The 21,989-nt window shown below is 39.2% G+C and overlaps 1 protein-coding gene across 6 annotated transcripts in view; it reads right to left on the bottom strand.

Annotated features, from left to right (window-relative positions):
- Positions 1-21,989, bottom strand: part of DYNC1I1 (dynein cytoplasmic 1 intermediate chain 1) — a 256,182-nt gene that overhangs the window by 186,686 nt on the left and 47,507 nt on the right. For 3 of the 6 annotated variants that reach the window (XM_037890632.2, XM_027824282.3, XM_037890633.2), the window contains exons 5-6: positions 13,300-13,359; positions 9,210-9,325 (exon numbers count right to left, since the gene is read on the bottom strand). In XM_037890632.2, coding sequence (XP_037746560.1) covers positions 9,210-9,325; positions 13,300-13,359 — 176 coding nt within the window. The remainder of the gene's footprint in view (positions 1-9,209; positions 9,326-13,299; positions 13,360-21,989) is intronic. The other 3 variants (XM_037890634.2, XM_037890637.2, XM_037890636.2) reach the window with 1 other exon arrangement.

Below are 21,989 nucleotides of genomic sequence, written 5' to 3' on the forward strand. Positions count from 1 at the left end.
GTAGATGATCCAGGCCAACCATCTGCCTATTAAACCAGTGCTCAGCAGGCAATTTCCTGAGATTTACTGATACTTCATAAATTCTCCAGTCCATCTATTGAAAGCAGTTTAGAATCAAGAGAGCTGTCTGCTCAGTATCATTGTGAGCCTATGAAAAACTTTCCTCCAGAAGTCCCCACTTTCACCACATTCGCACCCAGAGGATACTGCCGTGATAACTGATAAACACACAGGTCGACAATGCATATAGCAGGCTAACATTTCCTTCTCCATTAGCCAAATGAAGCAAGGTTTTCTTACCGAAACTATAACTTTTAGGGGAGTTTTACTCCCCCAGCCTCTTCCCTCCAAACCCAGAGATCCATACCCATCTCCTATGCTCCTACACTTCTTTAGTTTGCCATCCAAAGGAAATAATTACTTCAATGCCAAATGTGCCATTCTGTGCACCAAAACCGACAGCCAACTATTTCCAAAGCCAGGCCATTGACCTAACTCTTAACCACAGAAATATCTACACATATACAGGCTAAAAATTCATGATAGTTAATAACTTGCTATTCATTTAATACAACCTGTGCTGTAGTGATAACAATCATCCATAGACCAACTGTGACTGGTAATCTAGTTGATGTAGGTGGCTTTAACAGAGGCAAAAATTAATTGTCCCTGAAACTCTCAGAATGTATCAGTCATAGTTTAACTCAGGGGATTAACAGCAAGTGTGGTTTACTGCAATTTCCACTGTACACATACATTTAGGGTATGATCACAAATCCTGTTGGGTTATTGCAACAGCATTGACAACTCATTTTTTCATGTGGTCCAACCTTAAGGTTGTAGCTGAGGGTCTCTTCTCTATAAACCAATGTTCCATGTAATTATATTCCCTTTTTCCATATCACAAATAAGGAACATAGTTTCTGGGGCTTTATTCTTATTATTTTGCACAATCATAAGTTCTGGTGAAGAATTTTTCTAGTTAAATAAAAGTTCTCTCTGTAGAGCTCCCAATTTTTTCTATCTGCGTTTCAAAATAACTGCACCAAACAACCATTTTTTCTGAAAACAGAATACATCATTCTTAAAGATCAAGTGTCATTTTATTATTATACCACCAGAGGGTACTGTTCATATGCTTTTGAAATGTATTTTTATGAATAATTAAAAAATAACTTGGGATATCAAGGGATGGGGATGCAATCGTGACATTCAGTGTCAACAAATCTTTTACTACAGTTCATCAAGTCTAGTACAGTCTGGTACAAAAAGTAATCTTTGTTGATTTGATTAAACAAAGGGGGTTTGAATTTGGATGTTTATGGCTGGGTGAAATAACAACAGCCTCTCATGCTGATACACAAGGGAAAGTGCATTTGTGCTTGACTTTAGTCCCCAAAACGCTGGCATTTTTCCAGCAGTGTTTCAGCTGCTCTACAAAGTGCCTCGATGGCTTTGGGAGGAAGCGGTTCATGCCAGCTAGAGACAAAAGGTGCTGACTTAAGGCTGAAGAGTGGGGAAATATAGACGTTTATTGTAAAATGTAGACTTTTTACTGGCAGCTACTGAGATGCTGCAGTTTGATTCTGGTATGGTTTGGTTTAGGGAGAAAAGACAAACAGATTTTTTTAGGTTTCAGAGTAACAGCCATGTTAGTTTACCCATTTTCTTTACCCATTTGAATCAAGTAATAGGCACCAATATAAAAACAGTCTGTTGCATAATTAGAACAAAATTAGTGACACCATCAGTATTAATAATAATAATGCCCTATTCCTATAAGCATGACAGCAGAGCTGTTGTTATAAGATTTGTTTCTCTTTCATTTATCTCCTTTATGTAATGTTTCTTTCCCAACTATGTTTTGCATTTTCAACATTCATTCTTTATTTTCTTATTGTGACTCTTTCAGTAGTGTTATCTCTACCTTCCTTGTCTCTCTTTGATCATCTCCATGTCCTTCAGACTCATTTGTTCCCCCTTTCCCAAGCGGTTTTGTGGGTCTTGACATGTCTGTTACATACACTTTGTATCACAGACAAACAGTATGCCAGGTGTCACCATTTTGATGAGGAGTCTAAGCATATGTGGTGTTTTTCTTAAAGCCCTAGATCCTGAAATCATGTGACTATGCCAGAATCCCTGCTACCGTTAAAAAAAAAAAGTACATTTTGAGCCCTCATAGTTACAGAGAAAAGCTTTAAAACATGCCCCCTAAAGGATCAAAACCAGAAGACAAAAATAACTCTCGAGGAATTATTTTTTAAAAATCTTATTCTTTTTAGGCCAATCTCATGATTTTGGGGGCCTGACTCTTGATTTTTTTTAAGTCCTGCAGTCAGCAATCCTGACCTTGGGGTGGTCCCCTGATTCATTTTTTAAAACGTATTACTTTCAGTAACATTACTTTGGAGAATTACAACAGCCAAGAAATTCAAAATATCCTATCCACCTGTGAGCTTCACAGTAGGTTGGCCACTTTATTTGGTCCACTTCAAAACTGAATGAAATGGTTATTTCTTTCTCTTTCCTAAATAGCCCATATTAATATTAGGAATATATTACGATAGCTAGATGGAGCCCAAAGCTTCTTTGATGTAACTCCACTGAAGTCAAAAGAGTTGGATTCCTTGGCTGAGTTTGGCACAATCCTTATAATTTAGGAATAGGTCATTCTGTTTATAGCAGGAGAATAATATCTTCTTGTATAAAAACAAGGTATCAAGTGAAGATCAGAAAATCTTTCGTGCCAAAAGTTCAAATTTCCCTCCCCTATATAAGGAGCTTATTTTTCAGTAAGAGTCTTCAGACCCAGGTACCTATTATAAGTAGCCTAACAAGCCTGAAAAACTGCACAAGCTTAATATTTCCAATAAGAGAGTAGATTCCACTAGCATCATAGAAGAGGAATAAACATAACTTGTAGAATTTACTTCTGGTTAAAAGAGAGAGAGAACAAAGTACTAGAAAGGGCACATACTTCTCCTGTCTGAGTTATAGTGTTGATGGTGCTCCATTCACACACATACACCCGTCAAAGGTAGTGCAGACATGCAGACACCTGCACCACTGGGAGCAGCTGCACTTTAGTGGGAGATTCATCCCTGGCAGAGATCAGGCACTATTGCCTTTTCATCGGTGTGCCACCTGGTAAGGGCAAGCTCTGAATTATTTCTGGGGATGCAGCCACTGGTGAAGGCTACTTCGGAATGCTACTTATGAGAATATGGATGACCCAGTGCAATGGAACAATTTAAGTTTCTTTCTCTATTGCTTGCAATCTCTTCTCTAAGGAGAATTCCCACCATCAAAAGCTCCCTAAGATAAAAGCTGGTATTACTCAGGTCTGAATCAAGCCTAACATGCTTTTCATGGAAATGTAGGATGTGAAGGTAAAATATCTCTGAATATGTTCAAAGGCCAATTATGACTTAACAAGGAGGAGGGAACCCTGTCTTTCTTAGACTCCAAACCCAGGATCTAGATTTTTTTAAGTCATCCACTTCCGGGAAGGAAAGAAAAGAAAGGGTGGATGCTTACTCTGACCTAAACAAATCAAGTAAATTAGGTACTTGTGCTCAAAAGGTGGAAAGGGTACATACACACATCCTCCAAAATAACAGAGTGGGTGGGAGACATAATATATTATTATCCCCCTCAAATAAAGAGAATTACCTGCTCTTAAAAGGAAAGGTAATCTATTTTTAGGCAGGGAAGAATAATGTCATTATTTCTTTTAAAATCAGGAGATACCTTTTCAGTAGCAGAGGAGCTGAGACCCTAGCATTCACAGTAGCTAAAACTCAGACATCAAGCGGTACTTATCAATATGAATTTTTCCTCTACTGGTTTATAAAGGTCCTGACTCCAGGCCAGTGGGGAGCAGCTACTACTGGGGATAAGTCTATATCCCTCAGTGCTCTAGATGCAGCAAACTCCAGACTGATATTTCTAAACCTGAGTTTCTCTTGTGTCCCTTTCTGACTAAAAAGATATAAAGCTCTGTTGATAGAAAGTCTAGTCCTGACACCTAATTTGTAACAGCTGCAGGTCTCTGAAAAAGAGATTTTTTAAAATTCCTCGCTTAGATGAAGTAACTATCAACCCCGTTGTAGGGTTTATTGATTGTCTTTTTCCAACTGGAAAACAGGGTTGGGACAGTCTGCTTCTGAAATCCTGCATTTTGCAAGGATTCTAGTGGCCAAGATATACATCTTACAAGTCTGACTCTCAAAATATCATGTAAATAAATAAGCACTGTTACTCTGAGCCATTAGGAACTGAATAACTGGCTCAATCATGGCAAGCTACCTTGGGACAATGAAAAGGCCAAACGTTCTCACTCACAACTGGTAAAACAATCTCTCAAGAGACTATTGGGAATATTTTGTTGTTTGGCACTAAGGGAACATTGTAGAGTTTTCGTTTGGTCTGTTTTTACAAGACAATCTCCTCTGTTCATTGTTACTTTAAATCTTTCAGACAGACAATATGGAAAGACTCAGCCTTCATAAAGAGATTTAGGAGATTGGAATGTAAACCTGGAAGGTAAATTCCAAGCAGACTAGGGGACCAGGAATATGGAACCTATTTATCCCTTGGTGAGTCCAACTAATTACCACTTCAAAAGTCTAAGCCGCTCTTTCCTGGATCTCCTTCTCTACAGGAAGGCTGGTATTTATTTCGAATTTTACTTGTGAAGGGGGAATCCCTTGCAGCTGACTAGAAATGAAGAATAGTTTCAACATATTTCATCCACTTTAGAGCAGACGTTGGGGGGGAATATTCTTTCCCGTGTTTAAATATTGAACCTTGTTCTTCCTGTTTTTGTTTCTTTGAACGTGACCACAGAGGGTGGAGGATTATCAACCAATAACAAAAATGCTTTTTTCTGCCAGAACTCTGTAGTGGGGTTGTCTCACCTTGTGATGGACCAGCAGAAGTAGAGATGAGGAGCGTACGGTGAACTTTAATTCTTCACCTTGCTAGGTTTGGTGTGACCATGAACTTCTATGTCTTTCCTCTACCTCCTCACTATAACTTTGACTTTGAAGGTCAGAATTAGCCAAGAACAGAAAGACCTGGTATTTAGGAAGGGCTCTGTCAGTGCAGGCTATTTGGAGCATCCAGTTCACCCTGGCATTGTTTGCCTAGTAATGCTTTTGACCTGCCATATATCCCAACATGGCAACAAATATAGTTCTCACATTGAGCTTCTCTTCAGACAGAGTACCCCATTGACTACTCCTTGCTCAAGTGTGAGGCAGTCTAAACCTATCTTCAGGGCCTCCACTGCATATGCTATCTGCCCCTAGTTTGCAACCAATGGGCAGGATTTTGGTCTTAGTTGTACTGATGTAATTAGAAGTAACTCCACTGAGGTGAAGGGATTTGCACTCTTGATTTGCACTGGTGTAAATCAGGTCAGAATCTGGCCCAGTACATGGCTTTGTTCTTCCAGTTTGGAGTTTTATCATCTACGCTTTATTAACATTTATTTTCCTGGCTATATGTAGTTGAACAAAGATTCTCCTAAATTGGATCCAGATTTGTCCACTTCACATTTTTCATTTGAGATGTTTAATATCAGATAATGAATGGCAGGCCTCCCTTACCAGTTCCCCACTAATTTTCCCTGGAAAGGTAAGGGGTTGTCATCTTTAAAGGGATGTCATCTTTAAAGGGATAACTCACCCAGGCAAGGCATTCTGCTAACGATGGGAGGATTTAGTAGTAAAGGAGATCTTTATCACCCACTTCTTCATACAGATGTATAGAGGCAAGCACTTCAGTTCAGGTTATTAGAAAAGACAGTTCAGTGGGTGTGACAGCCTGGGCCATTCCACTGGGAGAAGTACTCATATTAATGAATGTCTTTAGCATCTCCTAGCTACAGGTAAGGAAATTGCCTCAGGAAGGAAGGACATCCTAACCTTATCTAGCACTGACTTTTTGACATGATCCAGAGATGAGGTGGATACAGACCTGAAGCCCATGTAGTCTCTGCCTCTGTGACAAATCTGACTTCTCCAGTGACCAGGTATCAAATAAATGAGGAGAGCCTGAGCCAAAGTTGAATCTGAAAAAGCCTCCTGAAGCATTCACTTCTTCCATCTCTTCCAGAAAATCTGATTGCCAGGCAGAACCATCAGGAGATGCTGCTCACGAAGCTGTGTCTGAAGGGAGTGAGGTCTCATCCACACAATTGCACACTTCTGGCACCGAGTATTGGGAATAATTTTCCTAATAAGTCTAATAAGGTTTACCATGACTCAGTTTCCACACAGGCATATCTTTATTAGTCCAAAGGCCACTTGGTGTTGGTTACATCCAAAATACAAAAAGAAAAGGAGTACTTGTGGCACCTTAGAGACTAACCAATTTATTTGAGGATAAGCTTTCGTGAGCTACAGCTCACTTCATCGGAGTACTTGTGGCACCTTAGAGACTAACCAATTTATCTGAGCATAAGCTTTCGTGAGCTACAGCTCACTTCATCCGATGAAGTGAGCTGTAGCTTACGAAAGCTTATGCTCAAATAAATTGGTTAGTCTCTAAGGTGCCACAAGTACTCCTTTTCTTTTTGCAAATACAGACTAACACGGCTGTTACTCTGAATCCAAAATACAAGTACAAGCATATACACACTCCTACTCTATATGCCAGCAACAATACATTTGCAAGCATTGGCCAAATACTCACAACAGGATCAGGCTTGGGGATACCTTCCCTCCGTGGCATTACTCCAGGGGAGTAAGGAAAAGCTCTCACAAAGAAACCCCTAAAATCTTCGTCTTTTTATACACTATGGCTGACAAGTGATGTCACTGCTGATTATCAGACCTTGGGTAAGGCTAGATGAAGCAGCATAGGGCTGACCCCTGTCTTCTACCCCGGTCAAGACAAGAGCAATGACTAGGCCCCTTTCTTCAAGGTCCTTTTCTTATCTCATTTTGCCATATTTTTCCCTAACTACTAAACTAAGCATTTTTTTATAATACAGTAAACAAAGCAATCGTTTCCTGAGCCTCGTACCCAATTAACCATATTTTCTTTATTTCTGTTACCTCAACCCAAACCTTAAATAAGATGATGCAGAAATGTCAAGCATCACTACACATTTAACACAAACAATCCTCCTTTCTCATGAGTTCATTCTTTTTGGTCACATGCTTTGGGCCTTGTGTTAACATCTAAACTCAATTTAAAACCATAGTTCACCCATGTCTAATGTGGGCCTATAGTCCTACACCAGGTGAATAAAATACCAATTATTGGAAAGTAAACTTCTTATACAGTGGAGGGGAATTTGAATGTTTGGTACGAGGGCCCTCCCCTGTTGAAATCTTAAAGGGACAGGAGATAACCCAGTTGTAAAAAAAACAAGCAGGAATATTTCCAATATATAAATATGTATCTCTTCAGGCAATAACTTACATTTAGGCAAACTTATTGATTCACCCATTGCAATCTTCTTGATCCTTATATATAGGGCCCAACCAAATTCACAGTCCATTTTGGTCAATTTCACAGTCAGAGGATTTTTAAAATAATAAATTTCATGATTTCAGCTATTTAAATCTGAAATTTCACATGTTGCAATTGTAGGGGTCCTGACCCATAAAGTGGTTGTGGAGGGGGGTCAAAGGTTATTGTAGGGTGGGTTGCAGTGCTGCTGCCCTTCCTTCTGCGCTGCTGCCCGTGGCGGTGCTGCCTGCAGAGCTGAGCAGCTGGAGAGCGGAGCCTGCTGGCTGGGAGCCCAGCTCTGAAGGCAGAGTCGCTACCAGCAGCAGCGAAGAAGTAAGGATGGCATTGTATAGTATTGCCACCCTTACTTCTGTGCTGCTGCCTTCAGAGCTGGGCAACCGGCCAACAGCCGCCACTCTCCGGCTGCCCAGCTCTGAAGGCAGCGCAAAAATAAAGGTGGCAATACCATGACCCCTTAAAATAACCTTGTGACTCCCCCCCTGCAATTCCCTTTTGGGTCAGGACCCCCAATTTGAGAAACGCTGGTCTCCGTGAAATCTGTATAGTATAGGGTAAAATCACACAAAAGAACAGATTTCACGGTCCATGACGTGTTTTTCATGACCGTGAATTTGGTAGGGCCCTACTTATATGTTATTCTTATTCTAGATGGGCAGATCAAGATTATTTTCTGTAGTACAGCACCCAGTTATCCTTTGAACACTTCCTGTTCATTCATATGCCCTAATTGTAACATGTGCCTCAGATATTGCTCTAATTCTTATGATGACCTTTCCAGGGTGTGCTTAGTGTGTTATACTTTAGTTTTCCTCTACCTTTTCTGTACAGGGTGACAAATGACAAATACAATATTTAAGAAAAAGGCGCATATTGCACCAGGCTATTATTTAACTGGAACGAGATTAAATTAGAATCAATATACACCAGCCATGGGCATAGTTTTGGGGGACCACAGGGAGCCTCAGGCAGGCACAGAACTTGCCTTGCCACGTGGCCCCATTGGCCTGACTGCAGCTGCCCCAGGCCCCAAATATAGAAGTCAAACTATGCCTATGACACGAGCACAGCGCAATGAAGGAAATATATGTATTAAGTAACCTAAGCTAATGGTCAGATCAGTACTAGAATGCCAAGTATTCATTTTATATCTTTATTGATGACAAAACTGAACATAACAAACAGCAACTCTGTGTATACAGACATTAGGGTTGTCAGCAGAGATAGAACCCAGGACTGTCAACACCAAAAGTGAGAAGACCCCATTCCTTGAACAGCTGTAAGCTGCAGGTTCTAATCTTGCTGGGGCCATCCACTAGAGAAGACATCATCACAATAAGCCATGTTATTAAAGTAACATTCAAATATTGCCTCTTTATAGAACCTTAGGAATTAATACACTTCCCTGAGAAAGCAAGAAAACAGCATGAAGCAATCTCTTAACTAGATACATAATGATTTCTTTGAAAATATGCCCTCATGATATCACTGTCAGAACACTCTTTTTTGTAAGGCTGTTGTACTTTAATTCCACCTGTATTTAAACTTATTATTATAATTACTCTCAATGACAACCCTTTATCACACAAACAGGAAATGTGTGATAAATAGAAATATCACTATTCTCCCTCATTTAAAAAAACCCCTCAAACAAACCAGCTTATATTATTTTTATCCATGCTACAAAATATTCTTGACAAATTTGGAAATAGGAACTATTTTACCTTCAGACTGATGTGTAGCAAGAGGCGTCTGAGTCTCCTTGGAGTAGGACACCACTTCCCGAGGTAAGAAATCAACCTGGGTAATCTTCGACACACCTAGCTTGTGCAGTCTCCGTCTAAGATTTAATGTGAGATCAGAAGGTTAGTCAAGTAAGTATATAGCACTGTTACATTAAAATACCGCAGTGAGCTTTCACAGACAGGATGACAAAATTTTAGTGTCTGCTAAAATGAAAACTAATAAACTAAGTATGGTTAGTTTATTGGGAAGCATCTAATAAAACACACTGACTTTGCACTGAAGGAAATTAACCTGAGAACTACTATCCAAAATAGAATTAAAGTTAATAAACTGTGCGCTACATATTTCTGGCTTTTTTGGGCTAGAGTTCATGTTGTGGGGATGAGATGTAATAGGGAGGGCAAGAAATGTTGTAATGTAAAAGTAAACCAGTATCATATGGATGACAGCTAGTTTGCTTTTCAGCTACTGCTGCATCAGCTATATGTATTTTTTTTTCTGATTCGTCTGACTCGCAGAGTGTAATTGTGCTAAATACAATTAGATTCACTAGGTAACCAGTATGAATCCGTCATATCAAGTAACAATCCACTAGAGCAATAGCTGTTACACCTTGTGATTCATTTTTACAAGAGAATTAATGAGCCCGCCTGATGCCAGTTTTCAAGGATGTGCCTCTGCTGATGTGAAGAAAAGCAATTCATGTTTTAAAACCCTACATGGAAACCTAGAAACTTCTGCTACCTGAGATACATTGTGGGGATCTGTAACACCTACCAAAAGTTTACTCTCATGCTGCTTATCTGCAACAACTTTGACTAAATGTGGTGAGGATTCAAACTTTAAAAATTAACGTTAAATGTCATGTACTCTTCCTTTTCCTACCATCACTGATTTGAAATCTACATTGTTTATATGATTAAATAGACTTCTCCTATGTAGTCACCTCCTATCTAGGCCTATGATTTCTTTACTGAAATCCCGAGGAGTTCTTCACTCATATAACTTCTCTATTGTGGTCTCAATTGAGTATTGGTGCCATGCTAATTTGTGCTTCTAAAATAGTAGACCCTGTGTGTTACCTTTATAGAATCCCATTCAATACTAAAGATAATACTGTATCAGTTCACTCAATAACTCTTTGCAGGAGTGAAAGTCTGACTTGAGACTTGGTCAACTGCTTTGCAGACTGATAGTCTGCACATGAGTTAAAGTCCATTTTAGAGAACTCCACTGAAAGAACATGTTGCATTTTTAATCTCAAACATGTCTAATTTAGGCATTGTTTACGGATCCATAGCTCACTAGTGTCTTGCACAGATAATCACCTCTTATGTCAGATGGTGTTTCTTCATCTAAAAAGTGTGTGGCCTCATAGCACACCTTTTGGCTACATGAATCAGCCAACAAAGGTGCTCGTATAACCAAAAGCTGGTCTAGCCCTTGATCACAAATACATGACCTCCATTCAGGACCTGAGCTCCTATAACAGCTATAAGCTAAAACGTCCTATTCCAGAACTCAAGCTTCCTGTAAGGCAGCACACACATCTGCCATCAACCATGTCACCTTCCCATTCACATGCGTCTTTCCTTTTAGATGCTCTTAAGCCCTTTGAGTCTACAGCCCGCTGAGTGTTTTTGGATTTGCAGAATCTTTAAGGGATACATTTTCAAAGCTGTTCATAGGGTCTTAGTCATGGAATGTCACTAGGGACTGAGCAGCTAAATCTCTGTAAATCTCCAGTCTTTTACATCAAAAAAAATATCCCTATGTCTGTAGAAACCAGAAGAGATACAACTCCACTACAGGCATTTTAGCCATATGAACAATTTGTATGCAATCTACAGAATTTATTGTGTATCATTACTTTTTCAAATGTCCGTATCGTCAGAGGAGGCCCCGTTTCTCCTGGTAAAACTGTCCTTGTGAAGAATGGCTGCTATTGAGAAATGGACAGAACTCATCACGCCTTGGAGAACATGTGCCTGTGGTACACCCAGCCTTGCTATGAATTCACTCTCCTGATCCTTTATTCCTTCCTTGCACTGTCAGTGCATGCATGAGAGAAAGCTCCTGGCTGTCATGATGCTTATCCATATATGTGCCATTTTTGCCCCTGCTCCTTGCTTTTTCCTTCTAAAAGGAAGGAAACTTGGGTGACTTTGATGCGTGGGGATGCTCACCTTCCAACCCACATTGCTGGGAAGGGATGCTAGGATTTCTATCAGGATTCTTTATGTGAATACACTTTGAAAATTCCATTTTTTGTATCATTTTCCAGGTAGTACTGTAGGAGTTGGCTACATCTGAAGCCACACCTCCCATCACAACTGGCCACTGAAAAGGAGGAGGACAAAAGCTGTCTAACAATTCTGGGGTGGAAGAGTAACATTGATGAACCCTACCCCAGCACTTCTGTCTGTAGTGCAGGGAAGTGGGAGGATGTCTGCTACACTGCTGCTATTCTGATATTTTTTTCTTCTTCTTTTCCTGCTATGAATAGTCCAGTGCCTGACTAGATTACTGCTAATAGCTTTGCCAAGCACCAAGGAAAGTGAAATTGGCATGGTCTTTATCATTTGCATTATGACCAACTGGATTCTGAATAGCAGCTGTGAAATTTACCAGAATCTTGTCAATTTCAATCTGCTGTCAATGTGAAAACTATGGGTAGCAGCATAATCACTAGAAATATCTACCTGTAGACTCACAAAAATAGTACTATATAAGTTCACATTTAAAAGATTAGCTTCTGAAACATCAGGGCTGGAAAATTTTATTTAAACAAAAGCTTAAACGTTGCACAAATTGATGGATTTCCTCTCAACAGGAAAAGTTTCCTTACCACCACTGCAAGAGGATTTTCAAGCCTATATTTTGTGGCATATTTTTCCCTCTAATTTTATTTCTTCATTCATAACCTCAAACTCGTATTAACTCTCACAATATAAACAAAGAAAAACAATTTTCACACCTTAAGACGCATTGGCAGGAAATGATTGGGTAGCTTAGCCTCTGATTCTTGTGCTACAGTATTTCCCACACTGGCCAAACTATTTGTGCTAGTTAACTTTTGTGATCACATGGATGATATCCAAATCAAGATCATCACCAAGCCATACTTTCACTTTGAACTTCAGTTCCATCTCCAGTGTGATGCTAACATTAGGGGAATCAGGAGATATTTGGAGTTTCATGTGTCATTGGTCAAAACTGATTTCTGCTGATTGGTCCATTATAAACATACTTCATAATATGGATTTTGCTATTGTACAACAATAATATGGATTTCACTATTGTACAGACACCTTTCATACTAAATAAATTTGACCCTTTTAAAAAATATATACCAGCCACTCAGTGGTAGTAGTTAGTTTCAGTTACTCAAAGCAGTTAACTTTTTCCAGAAGCACATGGCAAAAGTAGCCCAAGCTAGAAAAAGTATTAATTTCAGCCTAATTATAAGTAAACAAACCTTAACTGACATAGACTCAATTAAAAAGCAAAATGACTCTGGGGCTGTGAAAGTGATAGTTTTATTTGCTAAGGGTACAAATATAATTGTTCACATTATTAACTCTTAAGGAAGGAGAAGGTGTGATTATTACTGCATAAGGAAAACAACTTTAACTTTAACTATGGTAAAGATGGGGATAGCGGAGCATCCTGTGAGTAATTCAGTATGAAAAGTCAGAATTAACAAACACTAACTAGACATTGGTATAATTAACTGCATGTCTTACATTTTCAATTAAAGTGCCACTATAATAACATTTCATCCATAATGAAATGGTAATGTTTGTTATTGTTCTCGGACAGCAGAAATTGCAGGTCATCTTTTTATAGGCTTTTTTTCCTGTTTCCTCATTAAAAAAATGTCTCTGCCAAAGCTTAATATCACTGGTGAAACTAACAAAAGAAAACTTAAATTATGGTACTTTAGATTCACCAAAACAATAATAAAAATAAATTAAACCCACACAAAAGCAGCTCAATTGGGAAGCATTTTCAACATAACTCTTGCAAAGAAATAATAAAACAAATAACAAAAGAGCTGACATATACCCAAGTTCAGAGTCAGACTGGAGCTGCAGCACTGAGGGGTCTGTGTCCCACTGCAGGGTCCTAAGGGAGTTATCAGCCGTGCAGCACAAAGGAAAAAAAGAACACAGAGAATTAACTGAAAGATGAAAAAAAGCTCATCTCATTGATTACATGCTGTATACAGTATATACACAGGACACACCTCAAAGTACAACTGCGAGCCACAATTAATGTCAAACAAGGTTTGATGCTAGACTACAAGAGCAGGTAATTTATTAAAATTACATGGAACTGGAGTACATTGTACTAGTAAACAAAGGAAAGAGACTTCAATCTGAGGCTTTCTTTTCAAAATTTACATAATAAAAATGTGTAATTTGGATCTCTAAACAATTTACAGACTCACTAGTTGTTCCCTGTGTACTCACAATAAGCTGTAAGATTTGCAGGAGGCATTTATTAGAGGTTACAATGATGGGATGTATGACGTGATGTACTTGAACTCTCCCCATGAAACCTCACTGAATAATTTAGCCCTTAATATGCCTTCTGAAACTGACAATAAACCATTATATACAAGTTAAAGTCTTTTTTGTGATGTCATGGATCACAAATTATAATGTTTAATATTTTGTGGGACAAGGTAAACAAACAAGTATTTTTTTCACCGTATAAGAATCCATCCTGACTTTTTAAAAAAAGTTATTTCAATATAATTACCTGCCACTGGTTTTTCTTCACGATGGAAGCACTGTGCTTTCAAAGAATAGATGATCCAGCCATGCAGCCTTAGCTGAAGATTTCATAATGTAGCACAATGAAACTTTCCATCTGAGGAGGTCAGATCACTTTACAAGCCCTAGTAAGACTCTCTGAATTCTTATGAAGTGGTGTAATCCCCCAATTTATAAATGAAGGAATTGATACGCCAAGAGGTTCAGGCCAAAACTTTCAAAAGTGGCCACTCATTCCAGGTATCTTGATTTTTGGCTTCCCAATTGGAGACGCCTCTTAAAAACGTTGGCCCACGTAACTTGCCCGTCTGTGGCGGAGGCAGGCAGAGAACCCAAGTCTCCCTAACTCCCTTTCCTGTGATTTAAGCATTAGACTATCCATGGTCTTCATTAGCAGATGTTAAAACAAAGTGAAACAAGCCTCCTTCTCCTTCACAAAAACAACTAACTTATCTGATGTCACACATCATGACGGCCCCTAAATTGGTGAGCTCCCCACCTTTTTTGATCCAACCCTATTTATTTCAATTCAGATTTCAAAGGTGTACACAAAATATTCTTTTACCATGTTTACCCAGTACAAATCATATAATCCAATGCAGATTTTTGCACAGTACCTACTACAAAATGGCAACCTCTGCTCATGTATAATCTGAAGAAACTGCCTCAATCCGTATAAATGCTGCAACCTACTATACTTGATAAGCTCATCACTCTGATGCCAATGTCAACTCACTCTCTGGGGAGGTGAGCAAGGTCATGTGGCTGTACTCTGACATGTCAAAATGAAAAAGAATCAATCAATCTCATACCCATAAACATGTACAAACAATGAAGAATTAAAACAAGAAGATATATAGATTTGGTATGATGCAAGGGCATTCGCTCCCATTAGCTGTAATGGGAGATGTGCAGCACAGAAAATGTTGTCCAGAGATTTTGTGATGTGTCTCAGAATTATTCTAGGAGACTTCTCTAGAGCAGGAGTCTATCTTGTCTGCCTAAGCTAGGATGTTGTAAAACAGGCAGAGAAGAATCAAGACATTAGTGAAGAGTGGAATTTGTCTCTGCAATGCAGGTAAAGAGTTGAATGTCTGATGGTAGGGAAAAATCTCAGTGCCTAATGCACTACAGAGATTGCTAAGAAACACAAACCATCTGTGTTAAAATGACCCCTGAAATGCTGCCAAGGGCAGTAACACATAGTGTGATTTCATGAGTAAGTGCCAATTTTTAATGTTATGGCTACCTTGGGGCCACTTATATTTGCACACCCATGTTTTCCAAACACTTAGGAAAAAGATATATGTAGCTTGTTTGAGTCAGATATTCCCTCTTTTCGCCATCTACTTTCAGACCTGTCAAATTTCCCAAGAGACAACCAATATTCCATTAGGGAGAATTCCATTACAGTGTGATTAAAATGAGAGCTTAGCAACAGAATGCTCAAGGGCTATACTAGGTCTGTTCAAATTAACACCAGGTCAGAAGTAATTGTGAACTGTTACCATCTAATAGCCATTTGGTGTCTTGAAGGAAGTAAGTTCTGAGCTCTCCATCCAGCTAGGAGCTGGACAGATGTCAAAATCACAAAAGATACGACCACAATTGATACTTATTGGTACAATAGTTGAAAGACCCAACAGAGTGATATCAGCTTTATTGTTATTACAATAGCATCTGCAGGCCACAATCAGAAAGCAGGGTCTCATTCCTTACATACAGTACAAACATAGTAAAGACAATTTCTGACATAAACAGTTTACAATCCAGGTTATGAACATGGAGACTCAACCCCCCAATCCTCTTAAATTTCAAGTTCCTCAGACCTCAAACTATGTCACTTTATGTGTATGGGGTACTATGGGACCCTGAACCTGATCTGGGGCCTCTAGACACTAATATAAATGTTTAAAAATAACATTCCACCCTTCTGAGACAAAGCCAGCGTTAGCAGTTTTGGGTGGGTATGGAAAACAATTTTTCAACCTCCACTCAAAAATGTAACAGACCTCCATTCACTGCGATCCTACCACTGTGCACAGAACTGGCCACAAGGTTTGAGGGATGGTTAGTAAGATGATTCTTTGGGGCACTTCCAAACTTGAGTCTGCAGGAAGTGGGGCTTCAGGTCACTAATTTCCTGCTCCAGGACAAATAGAGCCTAAATTATTGTGCGTAAAAATTGTGTGTAAAAATTTTCTGTGCACAGGGCCAAAGACAGAACATTTTCCAAGGGACAATATTCCAAATAAGCCAGGGTCTAGAATTGGCCCTTGCTACTTCTTGCTACTTGGAGGAATCTCTGAGCATTCTCATGAGTATTAGCATTAAGCCTAATCTTCCTTGGACATCTGTAGGGTAGACCATGAGTGTCCTAAGAGCTCCATGAAAAATCAGTGGCAGCCTTTTAAATCTAGGGCTTGACTTACTTTTTCAGGGTTTTCTTCACAAAGAAAAGGACTAGAAATTATTTCTTCCCTAAATGCAAATTGAAATTAGCCTCGATACTTGTATATGCCCAAAATTGGGGGAAGGGAAAGGACATTGGAGCCTGTAAAATCTGCACTGAGACCAGTTTTGTGCCTAGAAGTGCTGTTTGCAGGTCAGCATGCATCCATTGGAGCAATGCAGGGAGTTAACACTGCTGCTACCACACTGGACCTATTCTGAGGACATAACCCACTAAAGTCCAGTGAGAAACTTTCTAACGATTCTAATGGAGTTTGGATCAGATCCATGACATTTCCATTTTCAAGGCACTTTTCACCAAGTGTAGTCACAAAAATACATTTAAATGGAAAAAAATGAAGTCTCAATTCATATTTTCACTGTATTTACATTAAAAATAGCCAACATGAGTGGAGTGCAACTGAAATCAGAACAAGGCCCACAACATATATTCTCCTTAAGAGTATTGAAAGTCTGAAACTATAAAATGGAGAGGTCATTTTTTGCAGAATTATTTTAATACTGATTTATTTGTCCAGCAATATTTGGTTTCAGAATCATTCTACTCTTCTACAGTGTGCATATCTTAGAAGATACAAAAAGCGTGTGGCCAAGGAGTGGTCATTTGACCCCATCATCCAACTTCACCACAAACAATTGGGAAGTTAAGCCGTAACTTACCCATTTTAGCCTGGTGTGTGAAACACCCCTGCAAGGGAACATTCCAGGGGATATAAGTTATTGGGCTCAGTACAAGAGTAACCAGATGAAGTTCTATGGCCTGTGTTATATGGGAGATCTGACTAGATGATCTAATTGTCACTTTTGGTCTTAAAATCTACAAAAATAGATTGCCAGAAACCCACTGTCTGAGAGATGGAGGGGAGTGGGTGAAGTGGGAGCTGGTATGGAAATATGGGGCTTCCTTGCAGATGCCCTTGCTTCCATTGGTCGCCTGAGATCCATTAGTTTTGAGCCTTGAATACCTTGTTTCTTCTGTGGGTGAATCAAACACACACACACAAAATGTGGTATTTATAGAAAACTCCACAAATGAGGGTTCAGTGAGTTACAGTTCAAGAGAACAGCTCAGAACTGAGCCAGATCAGGCCATTCCCATCATTCAGAAAGTGCAGACATTATTTTAGTCAGACTGCACTACATTGTTTCAAAACAGTTGGTTGCATAAGTCTCCCACACAGTGACAAACAATAGCCCCGCTATCAATCTTCCTGTGACATGTTTGCTGAGCAATTTCTGCCCTTGGTTGTTTGTAGGCTAAAAAACAGTGTAGCCATTATCAAATATGAATTGTTCTTCAGCTTTCCTTGAACAAGAAGCTGCATGTAAGGAATGAGGCTTTTTAGATCATTGCTGCAACTTAATAGGAAAGGTACAAGTGCGGGTCCAAGTTGGGTTATGCCCAACTAAACTGAACCATTTTCATACTCTTCCAACAGAATTCCACATTTTCATATTCTGCATTTACCTAATAATATGAACCCAATTACTACTCTACATGCATCATGTCTATCTGTCATGAGTGAAATTCAGGACTGCACATTTAGGGTACGTCTACATTGAAATTAGACACCCTTGGCTTGCTCATGCCAGCTGACTTGGGCTCGGGCAAAGGGGCTGTTTAACTGTAGTGTAGACTGTCAGGCTTAGTCTGCAGCCAGAGCTGTGGGACCTTCTCAACTCACAGGGTCCTAGAGCCCAGGCTCCTGCCTGAACATCTACACGACAATTAAACAGCCCTTAGCCCAAACCCTGTGATCCAAGTCAACTAGCATGGACCAGCTGTGGGTTTTTCATTGCAGTGTAGACATACCTTTAGATGTTGACATTCCTTCACCAGTTAGTAGAAAAAAGACATCACTGATCCTTCAACTAGTCTCCATTCTCTCCCACACCAGAATAACCTGCAAAAAGACTACGGAGAAGAAGAGAACAAGATCAGAAAGTCAGTGTGGTCTAGTTGTCTATGATATTTTTCTGCTTCTTGACATTACTAGTAATCTGGCCCTGGCATTTGGCACTCCCTAATTCAGAGCAGGGATTTAGGAAGACTAGGAGAGACAATTGCACAAGTCACAATGCAACATGAGAGAGGTCTGAGCAAAGGAATACCCAATTTTGTATTGCTACTACAAAAAAAAAAAGATGGACCCCATTGTGCTACCATGTATTATTGAACCACACCTCCAGAAGCTCTTATTCCAATCATATAATCTTAGTGGTTTTTATGTTGATTACATGGTTACTTGATTTCTTTGTTATACTTTGTTATTACTCTGGTGATAAACTATTTGCTTTCCCAGATGTTCCCAGGTCCAAATTTGAAATATTTTAGAAAGCTCCACCAATGAAAATACAGTATTTAAACACTGAAGGTCTGGTCCAAAGCCCACTGGATTCAGTGGCAATCTCTCAGCTGACTTCAATAAGCTTTGGATCAGGCTTTGACAAGAGTATAAGAGGAAAATCTCCAAAGTCAGTGATATTAAAGATCCTACTAAAGTTTAAATCCACAGGATAAAAGTGAAATGTATAAGCGCCAAATATCACTGACACAATCAGATTCAAATATCAGGCCCAACACTTAATCCTCTGTACAACATGGTGCAAGCATTATTGCATCTGTCCCTCCCTGAAGCTGAAACCAGGTTGTTACTTCAATTGCTGATACTGCAGAATGTTTATTCTGCACAGCTTCTCTTCTTCTCCCAAGTCACTAGCCTGAAAATCAGTGCTTTCAGAGAGGCTACACTTTGAAACAATGGAAAAGCTAGCCTTCCAAAGGGGCCTCTGCTTGGGCAGACGATCACACCACAGCATTGCAAATTGAGCCTTGGGAGCAGGACAGGAGGAAAGCACACTCTCTGGTCTGTCATTTCCTGTCATCAAGAGCTGCTTTGCTTTCCTAGTAAATGGAAAAACTACGGACAGTTCAGTGACTCCAAAGGGAACAGCTGAACTGCAATATTCATATGTTTCATTAATAACACTCCCAGCAAAAGTAACATGTCCTGTCCTAAAATGGTCTCTCAAGAGTGGAAATATTACTACCACCTAATCCTCACTTATTATGGAGGACCTGGTCATGACTCCATCGGTAAGGCTGCAATGAGTTTTTCCATAGATCTGAGGCATATCCCATAATGCTTAACATGGCAATTTGCTAATTTCAAACACAAGAGACAGGATATGGAGGAGGGCAGCATGTGTGGCAGACTAAGCACTGAGGCACCTGGGCCCACTACAGTCTAAAGTGGCTTTAAAATAAAAGGAAAAGTGGCTATCCTCATTTCCCTTGTCCCAGTAGCTGGTAGCAGTGGGTAGACCCAACAAAATGCCAAGGCCAGATCTGTGAGGCACCTCTTCCCTCCTGTCTCTGGAGCCCCATGTATTCCCAATCCAGTGCTCATATCTCAGGCTCTCCCTCTGATCTCCCTGTTGGCCTTTCTTAAGAGCCAACAAAGACTGGATTTGCCATGACAGCTAATTGCTGGAATACATGGGGAGCCTGTAGTTATTGTTTTTCATTGTGAATGGAGCAGGCAAAAAGATCAATCAATAAGAAAAACATTGCACAGAACACCACAGTTTGATTTGGGTCAAAATTTCCACAAGGCTCAGACCAATAAAGTATGGTGCATCTGCAAATTAAAGGAATACATTGAAAAACAGATGACATCAAACTCATCTATTTAATAAATAATTTATGTAGAATAAGCTTACTGTGAAACGTATTTTAAAAGACACCAGGAATACAGACTACTTTTAAAGTATGTGATTGAATGTACTTTTTCATTATGAAAGTAAACATTGCTGCCTATCTTCTTCTCCTTTGACTTTTTGCACACTCAGTAATACCATTTGCTATGTGGTTAAATCTTATTTAGATTTGAAAGCTCTCCAGATTGTAATGAAAAAGATGAATTTATAGTTGAGCCAATCGTTGATTTAGCTACAGAAATCTTCTTTGATGGAGTTCTGGAGATGTAAAAATAGCTTTGTTCTTTGTATGTCCCATAATTTCTCTAAAGCTTCTATTTGAAATTTCTTATTGATCAACACTATAATAGAAAGGTGTTACTGAGAAATGGTATTCCAGATGGTTGATACATATTTTTTCTTACTCCTGTTCATTCTGTTAACTGCGGTGTACTATCATTTGGGAATTTTTATAACTTTGTTTTTCTTGGCAATGATCCTTTTTTATTTACTTTCACAATTTAAAAAGTTAACACATCTATTAAAAATAACTAATCTATGAAGGAACAGAAGAGCAAAAACTGTTTATAGAAATTGAAAAGTACAGTTTGCCTCAATGGCTGCTCTGCCTTTAAATCATCACCTTCACACAGTATGCGCTCTGTTTTGGAGACCAGTTGCACTTTGCCAGTCTTACCTAAGGGAAAATGCTTTCCTTGTGCTACTTGTTCTGAAGCAGAAAAACTCCGAAAAGATGGTTATCAGTATTTTGGGAGGGTCTGTTTTACTAAACAAGTGATTTACTTACAATATTAGTTCAAACAGAATGCTCATACATCACTAAGAGTGTTCGTACATAGAGTATGTATGATTACAATGCGATAAAATGCCATGATGTATTAAGTGAACAGGGGATTTGGCAAGGGTGTTGGAGTACGGTCATGCACTTTGGCTTATAATTACACTTCCAAACAGATGGACGCCCTGACTTCCAATCTCAACCAATGAAAAGAGTGACAGAGACCTCCCTAAGAGAGAAGCACTATCTCTTGGCAGCCTGACAGCCTTTAGCAATAGTAATGGCCCTGAACAAAAGAGAGTGTGTGTGCTAAAAAAATATGTTTTTAAAAGGGACTATTTACAAAGAAGATGGAGATTTATAATATTTCTGGAGATTTATAATATTTCTGTATCCTGGTTAAATCGCAGATAAAATGTGGGGCTACATTTAAACTGGCTTTGAAGCCCATTTTGAATTCAGACTAGAACGAAACCATTTTAAACATGGTTTAAGGAAAGAAGGTAGATAGAGTGGGCTAAATTCCTTGCTGACTTATGTCCCTTGGAGAAATATTAATGTAAAGCAGCAATTAAATTGGCCCAATCTGTTTAATTATGTCACACGAGTTATCATTCTAACATTGATCTAATTTATATCCTATTGCTACCCAAAATTCTGGCCTTGACATTTATGTGAATTTATCAGCAGGGTTACTGTCAACAGCATGCTGCATCTGCTAGCACGGAAGGTCAAACAGTTAGCAGCTTTTGCTGAGCCCACAAATCTACAAAGACTTACTGTAAGTGTCACAAACTGTAGACTGTCATTTTGAAACTGGATTAATAAAAAGCATGTGTACGAGGGAGAGAGGTTTACATGATGCTGATCTGTAGAGAAGCCACTGGTTTGTTTGCTCCTTTAGCACAGGAATCTGTAATGCCGCTTGAACACTTTCCCTTCAGATACGTATCAACTCTTCAATCTTATTTTTATGTTTAAACCCCAAGAATAAGCTGGGTGAGAAA

Source organism: Chelonia mydas, chromosome 2 (assembly GCF_015237465.2).
Source record: "Chelonia mydas isolate rCheMyd1 chromosome 2, rCheMyd1.pri.v2, whole genome shotgun sequence".
NCBI classification, from domain to species: Eukaryota; Metazoa; Chordata; order Testudines; family Cheloniidae; genus Chelonia; species Chelonia mydas.